We start from the raw sequence: 19,478 nt of genomic DNA on the forward strand, positions 1-19,478 counted from the left end.
GGTGAGACTTGGATTTTCACCCAGATTTTTAGCTAGGATAGTTGAAGTCCGTACTGAGCACTCTGTAATGGTTTCATTGTTGCACACTTTTGTCATCTTTTGCTCTTGTCTTTCTTAACATATGGCTTTATTTTTCTGTTGCTTTTTAGTTTGTGAACTGTCCAGAGTTATGGAAGTCTGTTTGTATGCAAATTAAATATGTAAATCAATAAATACTAAGGTTTGTGTGCAAGGAATGTTAATTGTTAAAAGAGATCAGCAAAGAAAATCAATTCTGCATGGATAGCAAATTAAAATACTTTCTTTTTTACAGATAGTTTGCTATGCAAAGACATTAGATGGCTACACACCAGAGATTCCACTTGTACATATAATCCGAATTGAGGATGATAATGATAATCCTCCAATTTTTAATCCTGATACAGTTACTTTCTGTATTATAGAGAATAGCAGACCTGGTAAGCATATATATAATTTGAAAACATTTTAGTTTTATATTCTGTTACCAATTTAATCCCTCGTGGGACTGCAGTTTAATGGATAAGATTCAGCCAATGAAGAGTGAATAGTTATTGAACCTAGTTTCTAAAAGAATGATTATGTCAACTCTTTGGCATTAGATAGTTTAATAAATAAAAGTACACTAATTACATATAGTTATTAATATTTTTATGTGGAATGAAGCCATAAAATTCTCTACCTTGGAATTTCAAGGTAAAATTTTCTACCTTAGAAACAGTCACAGGTAACCATTTCTACCTTGAAAATATCTTCACCTTAGTATCTGAGTCACTGTATATCTGTGTTGCTCAGAGACTATTATCCTCTAGTGCAGTGTTTTTCAACCACTGTGCCGCGGCACACTAGTGTGCCGTGACATAATGTAAGGTGTGCCGTGGGAAAATTACTTTATATATAGTCAATATAGGCACAGAGTTAAATTTTTTAAACATTTTCTAATGGTGGTATGCCTTGTGATTTTTTTCATGAAAAAAGTGTGCCTTTGCACAAAAAAGGTTGAAAAACACTGCTCTAGTGCTTTGAAGTTCCTTGGATCCTCAATAGCACAGGTGGCAAACTGGCATCACATTGCTGTCACATGACGTTTCGTGATGTTTTTTCTCTTTGCAGAACTGGGGTGGGCATGGCCTGCAGGTGACGTATCTGGCCTGTGGGCCACCAGTTTGACACCCCTGCTCAATAGAATTTTGTTTCTGATGATTTGGGTCAGTTTCATACATTACTGAATCTTTTTCTGACTCCATTAATAAAAAACTAAAGAAGCTTCTGTTATTTGGAGTTAGGGTTAGAACATGAAAGTTTGTATTTAGATCATATGTTTTGATCATAATGTGAACAGTGAAATCAAACTTGTTATTAATTTGCTGAATATTTTTTATTTTTTTATTTTTAAGCATCCACTGTAATATTGTAGCGAAATTGACAGTCAGAAATGGATATATAACCTTCATTAAGCATTATATGCACTTGAATAAGCAGTTTCCCCAAAATTCTTGTAGCCATTTTAAATGTGTTGTTGATGAAAACACGACCAATTTCATGCAGCATGATAAACCACAGCTTTGGTAAAATGAGCAAGTCTGGATTGAAGAAATGTGTATGAGAAATTGTAGAAATTTGTATGGAAAGAAGGCAAATGGAAATGTCCTTATTGCATTAATTTAAGTATCGCTTGATAGGTAGCATATATACAATACCAAATCGAAGATATCTCTCTAATAATAATGTGAGAAGCATATTATGGTAGACTACTGCATTTTTCCCCATGTAGATACCTTCATTGGGCAAATGATTGCAACAGACAGAGATGAACCGGGCACACTGCACACTAAACTGATGTACACAATTGTGGGACAAACTCCTGCTTCACCTCGAGGTGGCCCTTTATTTAAAGTACACAAAGAAACTGGTGTTATTTCTTTGCAGAGTGCATTCTTGGACAGAGAGGTAATCCCCTCCCCCCCAAGCCTAATGTTGTTGTTCTTTACCTTTGCAACTTTCAGGGACAACTTTTAAAGAGGGTTTGGAAACAGAATTCTGCCTTTAAACTATAGATGTGAAGTGGTTTTAAGGAATGTATAGTTTCTTTGTAACAAACGTTTTATTGCTCATGGAGCCAATTTGAACTGCCAGATTCTTAAGCATGTTGCAGATTTGATTGATGGGGCTAACAAAATTAGATTCATGTCCTTTATCTTGACTTGATTGAAAGATGGTGGATAAAATATTTGTATCTGAAGTACAGTCAAGGGCATATGCAAATTCTCTGGGCTGCACTTTCAAAGAGAGTATGGGACGCAAATGAATGCTTAGAAATGGGTTGGTAAGTCAGTTGCTAGCCAGGGACATAGAATTGGAAGAAAAAATGTCCAATAGAAAATGGTTTGAGGAAGAAGATTGCAATATTCCATATTGACAGCTTATACTTTTGAGATAATTACAGCGTTAAAGAGGACCTTCTGTGTGTTGTAAGGCTATTCATTCCACGAAGAGCATGCCCATTAATAATACATTGGTAAAAGCTATTTTTCTTTTTCTGCCATACTAACATATGTTAGTATTTTAAACAGATTTCTGGAATTCACAGAAATTGTCACTAGTATGCAATTGGTAGCACAACAATATATAAAAACTATTGCCGTCTTACCCAACTTGACCTCTAGTCATTATATGTATATTTTAAAAACCCCATGATTCATTACTCTTTATAATTATAAATTGCATGTAATTTACTTGGTTTTTAAGAATAAACAAACAATATTGATGTCTACAATGCTCTCTTTCAGAAAATAGATAAATACACAGTATTAGTGGAAGCAAGAGATATGGGAGGTCAGAAATTTGGTTTATGCAACACTGGAACGGCTATAATTGAAGTTGGTGATGCAAATGATCATGCCCCGATGTGTGAACATGGTGTGGTATGTCTGACATGTTCAAGTTAATTTTCTTTTACTTTTGTCATTATCTCTGTGTGTGTGTGTTTGTATAATATATATATATATATATATATATATATGTATATGTATATGTGTATATATATGTATATATATGTGTATATATATGTATATATGTATATGTATGTATGTATGTACGTACGTACACATATGTATATAGCATGCTTTAATCAATTCCTGATTGGCATAGTATAGAGAGTAAAAAGAATGGCTTTGAGGAAGAGAAGGGAGATTCTTTACCAAAGATATGTGAAGGAAAACATACATTATATCTGGCACATGTAGAAAGCATACTGTATGCAAACATATCAGAGCAATATTTCCAGGTGTAAAACAGGAGGGGGAGCACAGCCAGACTTGCAATTTTATGTCAGCTTTATGAAGCCAAGAAATAAATTCCATAGACTTTCCTAATTCCCTTCTACCCCTCCGCCCCCTTTATTTTTGACAGATAAATAAGCACAGTTGAATCTGTGCATGGAACTCAAATATTGATATGATTTTTGAATTGTATTTAAACTTGTAAACTGGCCATGCCAGAAAAACCTCACAGAAAATGATTGCCCCAAGGAAACCTACAACTTGTTAACTTGTTTATTAAGCCATGATTCCTGTCCTCCTCTTGGTTGCAGAGAAAACAAATGATCTCCCCCACAACCACTTCCATGTTTAGTTTGGAATGGATTAATCTACAAATAATATATAACAAAGCTAAAATTTGAGATCAGTAATAGAGCTAAGTGAAGGAGGGGGAGAGTGTAATTAGGAAAGGGTTTCATTTTTTTAAAAAAAATCCTTCAAGCCATTGTTAGATTCCTGACGATTACCTGAGAAGTCTCTGCAGACTTTTTCTTTTTTCTGCAAGATTTCAGTAGTAATTTGCTCTGATATTGTTCCTAAGTCTTAGAAAGAGTGAATGGTCTAGGGTCACCCACCTGGGTTTGTGCTTAAGGCAGGAACAGAATTCATACTGTTTTGATTTATATATAGTCTGTATAGTTATGCACAAAAGCAAATAGAGTGCTGTCTGGGATTATTGCATCTTGGAATAAAAATTGCTAGGTATCCTGGCTGTTCTAACACCGCTTATCTCCAATGGCTGTTTAAGGACGCATAGTCCATAACTACAGCGCAGATGGCTAGATTCTGCGCAGAAGCACTGGGGATTCATCAGAAATACGTGTCTAATCCACCATAGCTGCTTTAGACAACATATGTGTCAAACCCTTTGCACTGCTTATTCCTTTGCATTTTAGTATTTAATTGACTAAGGGCCTCATAGTTTATGAATTGTTATTTTAGTACACTTAGGCCATGTGTAATGAACAGACTGGATTTAAATATAGATTTTATTTATTATTTTATTCTAGAATTTTTAACTGAATATTCACTGAGTGATTTTATTCGTTCTGGTATATGACTAATAAAATTGATTGATTGATTGAAGAACAGCATACTTTGCATAATGAAATTAATCTATGAACATTTTGCTAATTTCAGTATGAAGTATTTATACTTGAAAACACAGTTAATGCAGAAGTAACGAAAATTGGTGTGACAGACAAAGATGTACGAGGAACTCCAGCCTGGCACGCTACTTTCAATATTATAAGGGGAAATGAAGATGGTTCTTTCAAAATTGAAACAAACCGGGATTCAAACATTGGTACCTTATGTATTAAAAAGGTAATAAGGAAAAAGATTATGCAAAATGTTACAGGATATGTATTTCTACCTTTATTGTATTACGAGTTGTACTCCTATTTTGCATTATTGAAGGTGGCAGTGGTTTCATGATACTTTAACACTGCTAACACTGTAGTTGTATAGTTTCCCCTAAAAGTTATAGTTGCAATAATTTTTCAGTATTGAATTTTTCCAGGTAGTTGTGTTTTCTATATTGGCTATATATTTTAGTTTTTTCACTATTTTTATTATAAAGCTGATGTAGTTTTATTTTATGAACATTTGAATACACAGTTTTTCTTTACGCTATTCCAATTTCATGGCTGAGTGCTTTATATTGGTTTTCCAATGCCATAGTTCTATTATTACACAAAGCTATGCCCAAGAGGAAATAGGAGCAGGTTTGCAGAAATGCAAGGAAATAATAAGAAAACAAACCTGAACTTGCTTCGTGGCCATTGAACTTGGCTAGAGAAAAGGAATCATAAATGGAATCTTCTATCCTGTTTTGTTACAGTTCTACTTGTTTTATCCAGGGCATTAAAGTTACCCAAGCTACCTCTTATTCCTAACCAAAACGACTTCTTGGGGCCAAATAAAAATATTTTTATTGATGAAATGTTCTTTTTATTATAAAACAATTGCCTTTGAGACAGGAAAAAAGATAGAATCAGAAGCACTTAAGCTTTTTTTTTTTTTTAAAAAAAAAAAACCTCTCAGCACCTCAGTGAGTAGTGTGATGGTAAAACAGTTATTTTGCATGAGCCTGATCTGAAAATTATTCATTAAAGTCAAATGAGACTAGGATACTTAAAAAAATTAATGGCATTCTAGATTAGCACTGTTAGAGATTCTGGGTCGCTGTTGGTTCTGAGTTTGTTATATTAACGGAAGCATAGAGATGAACATTCTTTCTTCAACAGAATTTATAATCTGCAAAAAGAAAGGAGAGTGATAGATTTGACTTTGCTTCCTGTCTTTCCTAAACCTCAAATTATTGCAGGATTTTTTTTTTTAATGTTGGTTTTTTAATGCTTTTTTTAAAATGTTGGTTTGTACTTCCATGATTATAACTTAGAATGGAACTCTACTAACTTGTAGCAAATCTTGTAATATATTTTCTAGGGTCTGGACTATGAAAAGACCAAGGAGAGAAGATTAGAAATTGTTGTGAATAATGAAGTCCCTTACGCTTTAGCACCGAATTCGGGACCAATTTCTACAAGTACTTGTGTTGTTGTTATTAAAGTACGAGATGTGGATGAAGGGCCTGAATTCCATCCTAAAATATATATTTTGGATATAAAAGAATGTTTGAAAGCTGGAACACCGGTTGGCCATTACTCCGCAAGTGATCCAGAGACCGGAAATAGTGAAGACATACGGTATTGTACTTTGTGGCTTAATTCACTTTCTTGTCCTATTTGTTACGGACAAATGTTTCTTTTAAGGAATTGTAGGCATACTGTAGAGTAGAGATTGGCAAGTTTCTGATGCAGCTGGAGGACTGGAAGGGTTTGTTATTGCTGGAAAGCTAATGAGATTACAGGATGTGACAGAGGCAATTTGGGTTTGTGTTAAGAGTGAGAATGGAAGTAGCAAATTTCGAAAAGACCAAACTGCTTCCACTTTCTTTCTTCAAATTGTTTAACAGACTTCCGTGATCCAAAATTTAGCTTGGGATTGGGAGAAAGTTTAAGAGTTAAAAATCCAGAGCAGGGGAATAGGGGTTAGTGGTGTCAAAATGGTGTGCATGATTGGATGATTGAGACCTTGATTCCCCACATTTGGTTGCACAAATATGGTATTCTGGGGATTAGGGTACCCTTAAAACCCTGAATTAAAAACCTCATTTTCAGATGATGCTTTTCCCTCCTCATCCTATTGGGGAGATTATATATGTACTTCTATTGCTGTTGGCATATATAGCTTTACGTATATAAATCTGCATATATGTATATACAGATCTGATAGCCTTATTTTCCTATTAACATATTTCCCGAATACCAGTGGGGTGGGTCAAATTTAGGAAAACTGTTGTTCTGCTTCATGAATATTTGAGACAAATTGATGACAAAGATTCAAAATAATTATTTTTCTGCCTATATAATCATAAAAGTAAACTCCTGAATTAGCTGTTTTGTGGAATTGATGTAATGCTACATTTGCACGAGCCTTTTTTCCAAGTCGTTTAAAGATATCTAGGATACTATGAAGAAAACATTTCATGTGTTTGTTTCTAACATGTGCTATTTTTCCCACCTTGCAGTTACAAAATAATAAAGGACCCATGTAACTGGATCACCATGAATAATGAAGGTCAGATCAGCACCACTAAAATGTTAGACAGGGAAGCACCAGATTTAAAGTTATATCAATGTAATGTAACAGTTGCTGCAGTAGACCGAAGTGAGTAGAAATGCCACAAATCATATATGTTTTAAGTCACTTTTTGCTACATGTTTATTACGTTTATTATGATTTTCTATGAAAGATATGTCAGGAGTATTGATGAGAAACCTAAAAGTAAAGCAGCATATATGTCTATTTTTCAAATGTATTGGATATACAAATAGTCTGTACAAACTGCAGTTGCGACTGGCAACACCATCACTAAGTGATATGGTTAAGTAGAATCAAAGATACTAATTTAGTCTCATTTGCACAATCACACTTTCAAGTCAAAATTTAGGCTTGTGAAGTGAAAGTCAAAAGGATGTAATACGCAGTGGCACCAGTTCTTTCATTACCACCAAAGTTCTCTATTCCTGTATATTTACACCATTTACTATCATCTGGCATTCCCTGTTCAGGTATTCTTTGACAGTATAGGTAATTACACCCACAATTGGGACCAGAATTTGGGTTGTTAAGCAAGGTGAGTTGCACCCAATTTTAGGACCTTTTTGCCATAACTGCTGTGGTGGCGCAGTGGTTAGAATGCAGTATTGCAGGCTAATTCTACTGATTGCCAGCAGTTCAGCAGTTTGATTCTCATTGGCTTAAGGTTGACTTAGCCTTCCAAGGTTGGTAAAATGAGGACCCAGATCATTGGGGCCAATATGCTGACTTTGTAAACTGCTTACAGAGGGCTGTAAAGCACTGAAAATATAAGTTTAAGTGCTATTGCTATGTGAATCATGGTCGTTAAGTGAACCTGGCTTCCCTTGTTGATTTTGCTTGTTGGAAGCTGGCTGACAAGGTTGCAAATGGTGATCATATGATCCTGGGACATTGCAGCTATTGTAAATATATGCTGACTGTCAAGCATGTGTTCATGCAACTGTAGAGATGCTGCAATAGTCATAGGTGTGAGGTCTGGTTGTAAGTCGAGTTTTTTTCAGTGCCATTTTAATTTCAAACTTCAAATGAATGTTTGTAAGTTAAGGCCTACATGTACAATGTTTCCGCCTCATTTCATTTAAAAAAAAGAGAATCTGCCCCCAGTGTGAAAATGCATAGCAAAGATCGAAGTTCCATATATATAGTTGAAATAAGCCCAACCAATTTTAAAAGATGTTCGTAGTATTGCTATTTGTTTGTTTATTTATTTTTGTCATATGTACATGACTGCCCAGCTCACAAACTGTATTTGCGCTGTGTACACAAAGTTAAAAGCAATATATAGAAAATGATTATTAATGTTATTTTGGAAAAACTTTAACATTATAAAGAGCACAAAATATTGGACAAATAAGCAGGTGTTAATTTACTTGGATTTGGACAGAGCTACATGCAGCCATTGTGTTAATACCTTTGTTAATGCACCTTGTTTACATGATATAGTATATGACCTTCTCTTGGAATTTGCATAACATTCCCAGTCTTCTATGTGAAAAAGAGATTGTCTTCCTTATATTGTGAATGAAGCCAATTATACATTCTTATATTGATTAAGTCATACCTTTTGCAATCAATATATACATACATACCTAGAGATCATATGCAAAATTGAAAAGTCAACCTGAAAAGCGTTGTGAAATTTTTAGATGCGGTATTCATTCCTTGGAATTAGCTTTTCCTTTGTTTAAACTTGTATTTAGCTCACAAGTTCATCATGGTTAGCCTTGAATTATATTTGGCTAGGGGAGCTTCTATTTCTAAAATTGATTCTATTTTTTTCAGGTGGCAAAACAGGCACTGGAACAATTGTAGTTAATCTACGAGATGAGAATGATAATTACCCAGAAATTGTTCAAAAGGAGTATATAATATGCAGAGACAGAAAACCAATTTGTCTTACTGCTGTGGATGCTGACATAGATCCTCACACAGTTCCCTTTACTTTTTCCATTCTTGAAAGAGACACTCAAAACTGGAGACTAACTCAAAGTGATGGTAGGCAATCATTTCTAAAATCTGAATCTTTTACAATTGACCTAATACATTTGAAATAATATTCACTCCTTTTTAATATATTTTTTCCTGCAGACAGATCAGTATATTTGGAACCATCCGATGCTTTAAGCTATGGCCAGTACATAATTCCTATTGAAATATCTGATAATGGAGGCAACAAAGGGGTTTCTGAAATCAGAGTTTCACTGTGTGATTGTACAGTTCCTAAAGATTGTCTTTACCCACCAAGAGATAGTTTACCACGTCAGCGCTCAGATGTTACTCTTGGTATTTGGGCCATCCTTGCTATGATTTTGGGATCACTGCTGCTATTGTGTAAGCTTACTTTTTCTTCTTTTGACTATATAACTAAGCTACTAAATTATGGAATGCTTTTGACATCTTAAGGTTGCAAATCAAATTAGTTGATTTATGTATAATTCAACCCTAACCCTATATAAATTTGTCCATTAAAATATTTGAAGTAAGTAAAAAATATTCTGACTGTACTTCAAATCCCACCAAATCCCACCAGGCTCAGCCTTCTATCCTTCTGAGGTGGGTAAAATGAGGACCAGATTGTTGGGGGGCAATATGCTGACTGTAAATCGCTTAGAGGGGGCTGTAAAGCACTGTAAAGTGGTATATAAGTCTAAGTGTTGTTGCTATTGCTATTTAGATGCTCCAATACTGAACCCTGATTTTGCATGCCTCTGTCTTATCCTAATGCAGGAAGGTCAGCATGGAATACTTAGGGCTGTAGGGAAATATGTTTTGATGTTTAAGAAGGCTGTGTTTATTGCATATTTATCCCAGTCTTCTCTTTCTATCACACTTTTCTTTATATCAACATATAACAGAACAATTTAAATATCTGTAAAAAATTTTAAAAAATGAATTCATAATTTAAACAAACCAGAGATTGTAAATGACGTTAATAACAGCTTCACCAGTCTGCTGTACTTCACAGTTGAGCAATTTTCTGCTTAAAAATCTTTAGAATTTCTTTTTTCAGTCAATAAAAGCATTTACTTTTATTGTACCGGAAGCACTATAAATCAGGGCCAACTATTATTATTTAAAATGCTTCTGAATCTGGATTGACCATGAAGATAGATTTTCGGTTATTCTTGTGATGAAGGTTGTTGAAACTAAATGTAGTTATATAATGCTGCACATAATTGGCCATGTTCCCGATGGTAATTTTTTAAATTTAGAAGCTGAAAAGTCCGCTCCCCCCTTTAAATCAACTTCAGGCCTTTTGTTAGAACAAATGATTCCAAATTAGGAGCCTCTGTGGGCCAGCCAAATGTTAAAACAATAAATTTCCTTGCACATTGAATGCATCGGCAAGTTTCAGCCTGCATCTTTCCTCTACCTGTTTGCCAAGGTGTCCTCGTTTGTTCCCACGCCTTGGAAAAAATAAAGGAAGGTGGTTCCATTCATCCTATAGAGAAACTCTTGTTCTAGGGTAGGTAGACCACATTAGTATACAATGGAACAGTTCTCTTTTTGTCTTCCCGTCATAGTTTGAATGACAGGAGAACTACCAATAGCTGAAAGTTTTATTGTTATTTGCAGTGGCAAATAATAAGCTGCAAGTTTATTGCTTTTAAAATTTGGCATGATGATAGATAGCATGCAGTTCCTGGAGACTTAGAGACAGAGAGTGAAATGGCTGTATTAGAGGGAGACAGAGGAGATAACACTATCTTTGATGGATAGTAGATGTAATAAATATTACTAACAAATCTGCTGATATTGAATTAATATTAAATATGAGCTGCGGTGGGGCAGTGTTTAGAGTGCAGTATTGCAGGCTACTTCTGCCAGCTGCCTGCAATTTGGCAGTTCAAATCCCACCAGGCTCAAGGTTGACTCAGCCTTTCAGGTGAGTCAACCTAGTGGGTAAAATGACCCAAATTGTTGGGGAAAAAATGCTGTTGCTATCTCTTTACTACTGGTTTTTGTCCTGTAGTAATCCTGATTACGCTTTGTGGATGTTTTGGTGGTGCACCCATGGCTGGCACTAAGCATGTTTGTGATGATTTAGCCAATCAGAATTTAATCATATCTAATACTGAAGCACCTGGAGAAGAAGTTATGGTAAGTCGCATTATTATGCTTAGCAAGTGGGCTTGCGATCAGTGCCAGTACTTAAGGTTTTTCTGAAATTCTTGTATTGCTGATTAATTTAGAATTTATGGGATGGATACCAAAGCAGGAGGTTATTAAAACAAGTACTAGGACTGTAACAAACGGCATCACATTTACTTAAATTATCCCTATCTGCCACAGTAAGGCCGAGTAAAGCGGCAGATTTGGTTGGGTGGCCTTTACAGCCCTGTTATTTTTTTTTCACCCTCCACCACCAGAATAAGAATCTAGAAAGGAAGGTTAGATAATAATGAGGATTGGCGAGTAAGCACGGGATGCTGCTAAGACAAAAGAAGAAAATAATTATCCAATTGGAGTTAAAGCTGGAATTTTGTTATCTCACAGCTTGCAAGAGTGATAGGGCCAGCTTGTCTTAGTAGCCTCTTGTCCAGGTGTTAATAGAAAGAAGCACATCAGCCACAGGGCAATGTGGGAAAGGAGAAAGTAAAGAAGAGTAGAAATATTTTTTGAAAATTATTTAAACTTCAGCTGCGTATAAATAGCCTTCTCAAATCCTGAATCCTTTTTTGCGATAGAGAAATTTTCAATAGTAGAAGAGATCTTAAACAGCCCCTTAAAAATATAATAATAGTAATAATAATAATAATAATAATAATAATAATAATAATAATAATAATAATAATAATGACAGTAACAACCACAACTTTTGTGACGCTACTGATGCAATCTTGGGTTCTTCCTAAGGATCTTAGAGATTGGGGGCAATGTCAGCTGTGATATAATTCTTACTCTTTACAGTTCCTGGAAGGGAAAGCCATAGCTTTGTGTGTGGGATTCAACAAAATATTTTGTAATATTCCTGTTAATATCATCAGCCTTTTTTTTAAAAAAAGTGACCATGGCTTTAATTTGAAAAGCAGATATTTTCATTTAATTCTTAAATTCTGAGTATCAACTAGATTCTTATTTTGCATGGCAGTCTGCTATTTCAATAGAATTATTTTAATAGCTCAAGAATAATGCAAATATGTTACTTTCTAATGCATATACTGCCCTGTTTTAAATAGAATTGGCCATCCTGAGCAACATTTTCAGTTTTGGCCATTAGATTAATGGTTTTCTGATTGTATATGGCATTGAGAAAAATGCAACATCTATTTATACTGGATTATGATTTTTGAATCAAAATTGGTATTCTGCCATGGGTTGTATGTGATAACTTCAAGTATCTATGCAGCCTGGTAGAAATGAGATGTAATAATTTAATCTAATAATATAGAACTTTCCAGATTCTGTCATTCACAAAGGTAATGAAGATAAACAAATTACAATTACTTGCAATTAAGCAAATGCAGGCATGCTTAATAAATTGGTCACATAGTAAATCTACACATTGTAAATGGAATATCTTGGAAAAATGTGTACTTTTTGTTTCTACAGTTCTTCTAATATATAAACCAGCTGTAAAATAATATCTAAATCTTCATTGCTTTCTCTTTAAACATTCTAAAAAAAGCTTTGCCATTTCTCCACTTTCAGGATCCGAACATACTTCCTGTGAAAACAGGAAACATAGTGACGTCTGATCACGGGGTTGGTTCTGGAATAAAAACTGGGGGACAAGAAAGTTTCGAAATGGTCAAAGGACACCAGACCATGGAATCGGTTAGGGGGCAGCACACCTTGGAATCTGTCAAAGGAGCGGGGCATCATACTTTAAATGGAAAAGGATATGGGCAGTCCATGATGGATACCTACAGATACAATTATTCAGAATGGCAGAATTTCACACATCCTCGTCTGACTGAGGTAAGGTTGCTAACCAATTTCTTCAGCATGTATTTTTAGAGTTAGACTTAACTGTCTAAATCTGTGGGGTGAAACAGCCTGACAAATTATTTGGGATCTCACTGAATTCTCTGAATAGAGAATTCTTTATTGTATGTAGAATCTTCTTTTTAATTACCTTAATTAAATCTGGGTATACTTGAAATATTTTTTGCTTTGTTTATAAATTATATTGTTTAGAAAGATTGTTTATTTGGACTTGGGCTTTGTAATGTGTGTTTGCTTTGTTTTGTTCCCACCTGTCCTACTGTTTGCTCTCCTTTCTTTGACCCAAATAAGTGATTTTTAAAAATTTGAAAGTCCTTGTTGTAGAAGAGGTAGGTACACATGCCAGTAATAAATCTAAGCCAGCATGATCCACCAATGTATCATTACTAATTTATATACAAATATTATTTAATTTAATTTGCAATTGCTTTAGAAATGCTAAGTTGCATATTTGTGATCAGTGGGAATCTGATTTTTTTTGTTAAAGTCTTCATAGATTGAATGATATAGACCAATCATGTGCATTTTTTATATATAGGAACCCATTAGAGGACACACTCTGATTAAAAATTAAACATTAAAAGGTAAATCAATGAAATTTATTTTATGGCATATGTTGTGGTTAGTTTAAGGAAACAAATGACCTTTTTTTTCTTTTTCCTGTGCAGAAAGTATATCTGTGTGGGCAAGATGAAGAGCATAAGCATTCCGATGACTATATTCTTTCATATAACTATGAAGGAAGAGGATCGCCAGCGGGCTCTGTAGGCTGCTGTACTGATCAGCAAGAAGAAGAGGCACTTGACTTTTTAGATCAGTTGGAACCAAAGTTTAGGACATTAGCAGAAACCTGCGTGAAGAGATAGATGACAGAGTGGAAAACCATCACTGCTATGCAGAATAGCTGTTTCAAATCTTGAATACACCAGATTTATGTTTCTTGTTTTTCCTGTAATGGGTGTGGTGAATCAAAAGTACATCCTAACATTAGGTTTGTCAGGACTAAGGTTTCTATATCTAAACTTCAGATGCTGCGTTCTATTTCGTTTTAGACTCTCTTTAGCTGTCATGTCAATCTGTAATTAACTTGCTTCCCAAATGCAACAGATTCTCGTTTTATTATTTTTCTGGATTTCATGGGGATTATTTTGGGCTGCTACTCCCATAATTTTCAGGTTTCAACCATGGTGACTAGGAATTTTGGGAGCAGTTCTGTCACATCTGGAATATCCCCACTGGGGAATTTGACCGTAGGAAAGTGAAGTTCATTATTTCCTACTTTTAGGGATTATGTTTTATGCTAACTATTTTTGCCTGAGTTTCAACAGCTTTCTTTAATTTAGCTAAAACTTTAGCTTTATAGAGAGAAATGACAAAGGATTTCAGTTATTAATTATTTGCATCATACAGAAACAAAGATTCTGTTTTCAAAACAAGATGCCATTTTTTCCTGTAAGACCTTCCTTTACAGTCATATAACCTCTAGCTTTTCTCTATTTTTCTCCTTAGCAAAACACCCAGTGTTTTATGATCACTGAGCATAACTGGGCTTTGTCATCTTTTTTTAGGATTTGGAGTGTGGGTTGGCAAGGGGTCTTTGGCAAAGTTTGGTTTCCCCCCCCCCCCTAAGCCTGCTAATGCTTTCCTCTTTTATGTGGATGTTGTTCTTTTGACTAATAAAGATATTTTAACAAAGAAATTGCTTATATACAATGGAATGTCTGTGTTAAATAAATCTTTTTAATTAGATAATACACAGAATGAAAAGCAGAAATGATTTAGTGTATAATCTTAACAGTACAGCTAGCATAAAGGGATGTATTTAATATCATTGCAGAAACAAGCATAGAAGTGAAAATGAAAAGTGCAAAGGCAACTATTTTCTCCAAGAGTTTAAATTAATTGCAAAGTGTTATTTGCCTTGTTCACCCAAGGACTACTGTTATTCCTTTAGTGTAATTTTTAATCATATCATAAGCCAAGGTAAAACTTGGAGGGGGAAGAACTACTAATATCAGCACTGCATTTTGTTGTCTTTCATCAAAAGTAAAATAGAGAGCCAAACTGGTTAAGGGACAATGTATGCTGACTCTCCATTTCATGTAATGAATCATGCTTTGCAATTTTTATGCGTGAACTGACATGATCCTTATTATCCTGGTGTAATATAGATTCATGATATTTGTATACCTATAGTTAGATAATTGGAGAAATGTGTAGGGTACTAGAAATCTATAATCATAAAAAATGACAAGAAGTATATAGTATTTGAAAGTACTTTTTTATAGATTGAAGCTTTATCTTCACAGGTGTAGCCTCAAATGGAGTTGGTTCTAGTCTTCCTTAAAGTAAATAATTGGAAAAATTATAACCCATTTATCTAATTAATTTCAGTTAAGGTGCTCTAAATATATTTGAGTCCAGATACATTTTACAGATCTTTTAATAAGAGATAAAGTTCTGATAGGTTATAGGTACTAGTGAATATAAATAGTTTCAGAAAAAGGTATTCTTGCTATTGCTGTTGTTTGTACTTTGGGTTGTATTCCTAATATGAACATTTAAGTGCATCAATAGGAAATGACCAGGTCTGATATAATTGGATATAAAAGCACAAAATGTTGTTACTTTTAATGCACCTAATATCTTAAATATTAAAAGAAACAACTCAGAAAAATAAGAAATAAATTATGGATCAAGGTTTTACTAAACAACTTGAACCCAATTTCTGACATTTAATAGTGTTTTCTCACCATCCATCCCATATGTGACCAATGTTCCCTCTAAGCTGCATGGCAGCGCGGCTGCGCATGTAACAAGAAAACACTGCGCAGAAGTTTCAAACTGCCGCGCAGTGTTTTTTAATATCTTAAAATATGACTGAAAATATCCCCCCTCCCTTCTCTCTCTGCACCGAACTCTCTCCTCCGTTTGGTGATTGGTGAAATCAAGGAAGACTCTGCTCGGAGACCGATGACGCTGCAGAAGGGAGAATTCCCATTGGTCCTCTGGGGCTTCGTTGGTTCCTGGGAAAACGCGATTCGCTGGTTGTAGCCTGCGTTTCTCTGCAAGCGGGTTTCTCAGGCATTGCATTGTCTGAAGCCCCATTCTGGGCTCAGCAGTCTTTCTGCGATCCCTTCGCTTTGCGGAGAAAGGGAAGCAGCGGGGAGTTGGACTGCCTGAGCCAAAGGGGTCCACGGGATCTTGAGACTTGATTTTTGAGCAGTACCAATCCATTCCACTCTTTCCTTTCCCTTTCTGTCCTTCTTCTATCTTCCTTTTCTTTTTCTTTTTCCTTTCCTTTCTCTTTTTCTTTTTCCTTTCCTTTCTCTTTTCCTTTCTCCTTTCCTTTCCTTTTTTCCTTTCCTTCTTTTTCCTTTCCTTTCCTTTCTCTTTTCCTTTCCTTTCTCATTTTCTTTCCTTTTCCTTTTCTTCTTTTTTATTTCCTTTTTCCTTTCCTTTCTTTCCTTTCTTTTCTCCTTTCCTTTCCTTTCTCTTTTCTTTTCTCCTTTCCTTTCTCCTTTCCTTTCTCCTTTCCTTATTTCTTTTTCCCTTCTTTTTTTCTTTTCCCTTCCCATTTCCTCCCTTCTTCATCCTTTCTTTTCTTCTTTCCCATCTCCTTTCCTTTTTCCTTTCCTTCTTTTCCATTTCCTTTCTCTTTTCCTTTCCTTTCTTCTTTCCCATTTCCTTTCCTTTTTCTTTTCCTTTCCTTTTCTTCTTTCCCATTTCCTTTCCTGGCCCTCCCCCTTCCGTCCCTCCTTCCTTCCTGGGGGTCTGAGGGAGAGGGAGGGGACCATTTTCTTCCTTGCCCCCCTCCCCAACATCTGCTCTGATGCCAATTAAGGCTAAAAAAAATTCAGGTGCTCAGGCATGCAAATGTGCCGCTCAAACACTATACTTTTCTGCACAAACTGAAAAAATTTTAGAGGGAACATTGTATGTGACCACTTAATCTTATTAAGCCATGCTCAAAGCAGTGTAACAATTTAATAGTAGCTGCATTTTGCATTGTTTTAGTGTGATAGGCTTTACTAATTTTAGCTTAATGGTATGTTTGTAAACTAAGGGCAAAAATAAATGTGAACTTTAAAAGATTAGGTACAAGCAAGAAAAATAGATTTTATTAAGGCTTCATTCTTAGCTATTTTTCCAGAGATAATAGAGAATGGATTACTTTGTAAGTTTTGAAAACTTAAAAAAAATGAAAGTTGTCGTAATTATTTAATTAACATATGCATCATTTAATCAAAAATGCTGGGTGGGAATTCTGTGAATTCTAGTCCAGTATAACTGGAGGGTGCAGTATTTGGTAGCTCTGTAGTAATCCATGTAAATTTTAACTGTTACATGACTATAATCATTGAGGATGGTTGTGGTTTTCCATATTTTGCTCCTTTCCCTTCCCCCCAGATATATGACATTTATAATTTCAGTGTATCCTCTTCATCATAACTATTATAAAAAATAAAACCCTCGAGAATAATTTATATTCTAAAAAATGCTACAGTGTCTTAAAATGGCAATTAGATTTGAATTTATTCCTCCTTATCAAACTTTTGTTTGTGCCTGTGTTACCAGTAGTTCATTGAAACTGAAGTTCAATTTTTGTCAATTTAAAAATTATCATTGTAAAAAACTATGGCTGTAATTTAAAAAGAAAAAGAAAAGAAAATAATGTACTGAGTATGAAATATAAAATAGAAATTCAGAATCAGACTTGGTATAAATAAAATTGATAAGAACACATGCAGTATTGTTAAAATAATGTAACGGGGACTGAGAAATTTTCAGTTAAGCTTTCTTGGTCATAAAATTGGCCCATGGCTTAAGCCAAGTGATTTCTGAGCCCCGTAATTGTAATATAGGGATAATAGTATTGCACTGTATTTGAGGTGCTTTGAATGTTCAGGCAAAGTTTTGTACATACGTATATTATTAGAGATTCTGGTTTTAAGTAGCTTAGACATGGGTTTTCTCTGCTTTCCTCTTTTTATAACTGCATAGTATAGGCAGTCCTCAACTTACAACAGTTCATTTAGTGACCAAAGTTACAACGACACTGAAAAATGTGACTTATGGCCCCTTTTCATAATTAAAACCTTTGCTGCATCCCCGTGATCATAGGATCCAAATTCAGATACTTGACAACTGACTCAGATTTATGACGGTTGCAGTGTCCTGTGGTCATGTGATTACCTTTTGCGACCTGAGAAGCAAAGTCAATGGGGAAGCCAGAGTCAATAACCAGTTACTAACTTATCAAGTGCAGTGATTCACTTAACAACTGTGGCAACAAAGGTTGTAAAATGGGACAAAGCTCACTTAACAAATGTCTCACTTAACAACAGAAATGATTTCAATTGTGGTCAAAAGTTGGACTTCCTGTACTAGCAAATCTTTTAATTATGATATTACTAAGACTTCTTCATTGCTATGGAATGCAAAGATATTAGGGTGTCCGTATTTTTTTTAAACAAGGGATCTTTTTATCAGAGGTCAATAGCAGACAAACCTCTTTCTAAAAGAGAATTGTTGGTTGTTATCCAGATTTTTTTTTCCCTATACAGCAATGCTGAGACATATAGATCAGGCTAGAATGGGTCATACACTTTCCCCTTCTATGCATTTTTGGCAGATTAATAAAAAATCTCCCTTAAAAAGAATGTTAAATGTTGTAGTAGTCTTTAATCTCTCATTTGGAAAAAGGTAAAGACAGAAGTAATGCTTGTTTGAATCTTAATGTGTAAAGTTGAAATTTTATGTATTAAATTACAAAAATATAGTTAAAAGTATCACAATTTACCAGCAAAATATGTTCCAATTTAAAATGATTTGTTGTTTTTTGAAACTGTTTCTAGTTGTTTAAATATACTGTGTAATTTCATATCTTAAAAGCATTTTTACATGAACAATACAATGTCTTTTGTGTAAAAATAAAGATAACTTCTGTAAAACCTGCTTATTTCTTTAATGTTCTAACTAACGTTAACTGGGAAGAATCGATATAGTTTGAGGTTGTAGTTGGATCTTATTTATTGCTCAGCCTTTACCATTTTTCTGTCTACAATGCAGAAAAATAATTAACAGTCAACATCCTTTAAAGTGTTGCAAAGTTGCTCAGTTATATAATAACTATGATGCGCTTTGAATACCATTGTCAATCAAAAGACATTTAACAGAAAATGCAGAAACAGTTTTTACATGTGAGTTGATGAGTGAAAAATCCAAGCACAGAGTGCACAATGTGAACCTTTTCTAAGACTTTCTGATTGTATAGATTTTTTCAGCTTCAGTGATGGTAGATTAAGAATAGAGCCAGAATGGCTGTTAACTGTTATAGGGTTTGATTCCTACACAGAAACATTTTAAAATTACAATCTTCACCAATTACTACATAGCAATTTCTGTCAATTGTATTTCATCCTTGATTTATCAAGGATTACGTATACCAGCTATATTGTTTAGAAAATTTTATATAAAATGATTCAGTAAAAGCCATCTGCCTGCAAAAAAAATTATGAC

The 19,478-nt window shown here is 34.6% G+C and overlaps 1 protein-coding gene across 2 annotated transcripts in view; it reads left to right on the forward strand.

The window, feature by feature from the left end:
* LOC106540500 (desmocollin-2) overlaps positions 1 to 18,910 on the forward strand; it is a 37,013-nt gene extending 18,103 nt beyond the window's left edge. Inside the window, exons 6-17 of one of the 2 annotated variants that reach the window (XM_014055623.2) lie at positions 314 to 458; positions 1,793 to 1,968; positions 2,808 to 2,942; positions 4,479 to 4,664; positions 5,790 to 6,049; positions 6,934 to 7,073; positions 8,790 to 9,002; positions 9,096 to 9,338; positions 10,981 to 11,108; positions 12,660 to 12,929; positions 13,495 to 13,540; positions 13,625 to 13,762. In XM_014055623.2, coding sequence (XP_013911098.2) covers positions 314 to 458; positions 1,793 to 1,968; positions 2,808 to 2,942; positions 4,479 to 4,664; positions 5,790 to 6,049; positions 6,934 to 7,073; positions 8,790 to 9,002; positions 9,096 to 9,338; positions 10,981 to 11,108; positions 12,660 to 12,929; positions 13,495 to 13,530 — 1,932 coding nt within the window. In that variant the 3' untranslated portion in view covers positions 13,531 to 13,540; positions 13,625 to 13,762. Of the gene's footprint in view, positions 1 to 313; positions 459 to 1,792; positions 1,969 to 2,807; positions 2,943 to 4,478; positions 4,665 to 5,789; positions 6,050 to 6,933; positions 7,074 to 8,789; positions 9,003 to 9,095; positions 9,339 to 10,980; positions 11,109 to 12,659; positions 12,930 to 13,494; positions 13,541 to 13,624 lie in introns of both variants that reach the window. The other variant, XM_014055621.2, reaches the window with a different exon arrangement.
* Positions 18,911 to 19,478: the final 568 nt, after the last annotated feature.

The sequence above is a fragment of the Thamnophis sirtalis genome, unplaced genomic scaffold (genome assembly GCF_051295495.1).
Source record: "Thamnophis sirtalis isolate CommonGarterSnake01/CBP01778 unplaced genomic scaffold, rThaSir2_p1.2 scaffold_2, whole genome shotgun sequence".
Classification (NCBI taxonomy): domain Eukaryota; kingdom Metazoa; phylum Chordata; class Lepidosauria; order Squamata; family Natricidae; genus Thamnophis; species Thamnophis sirtalis.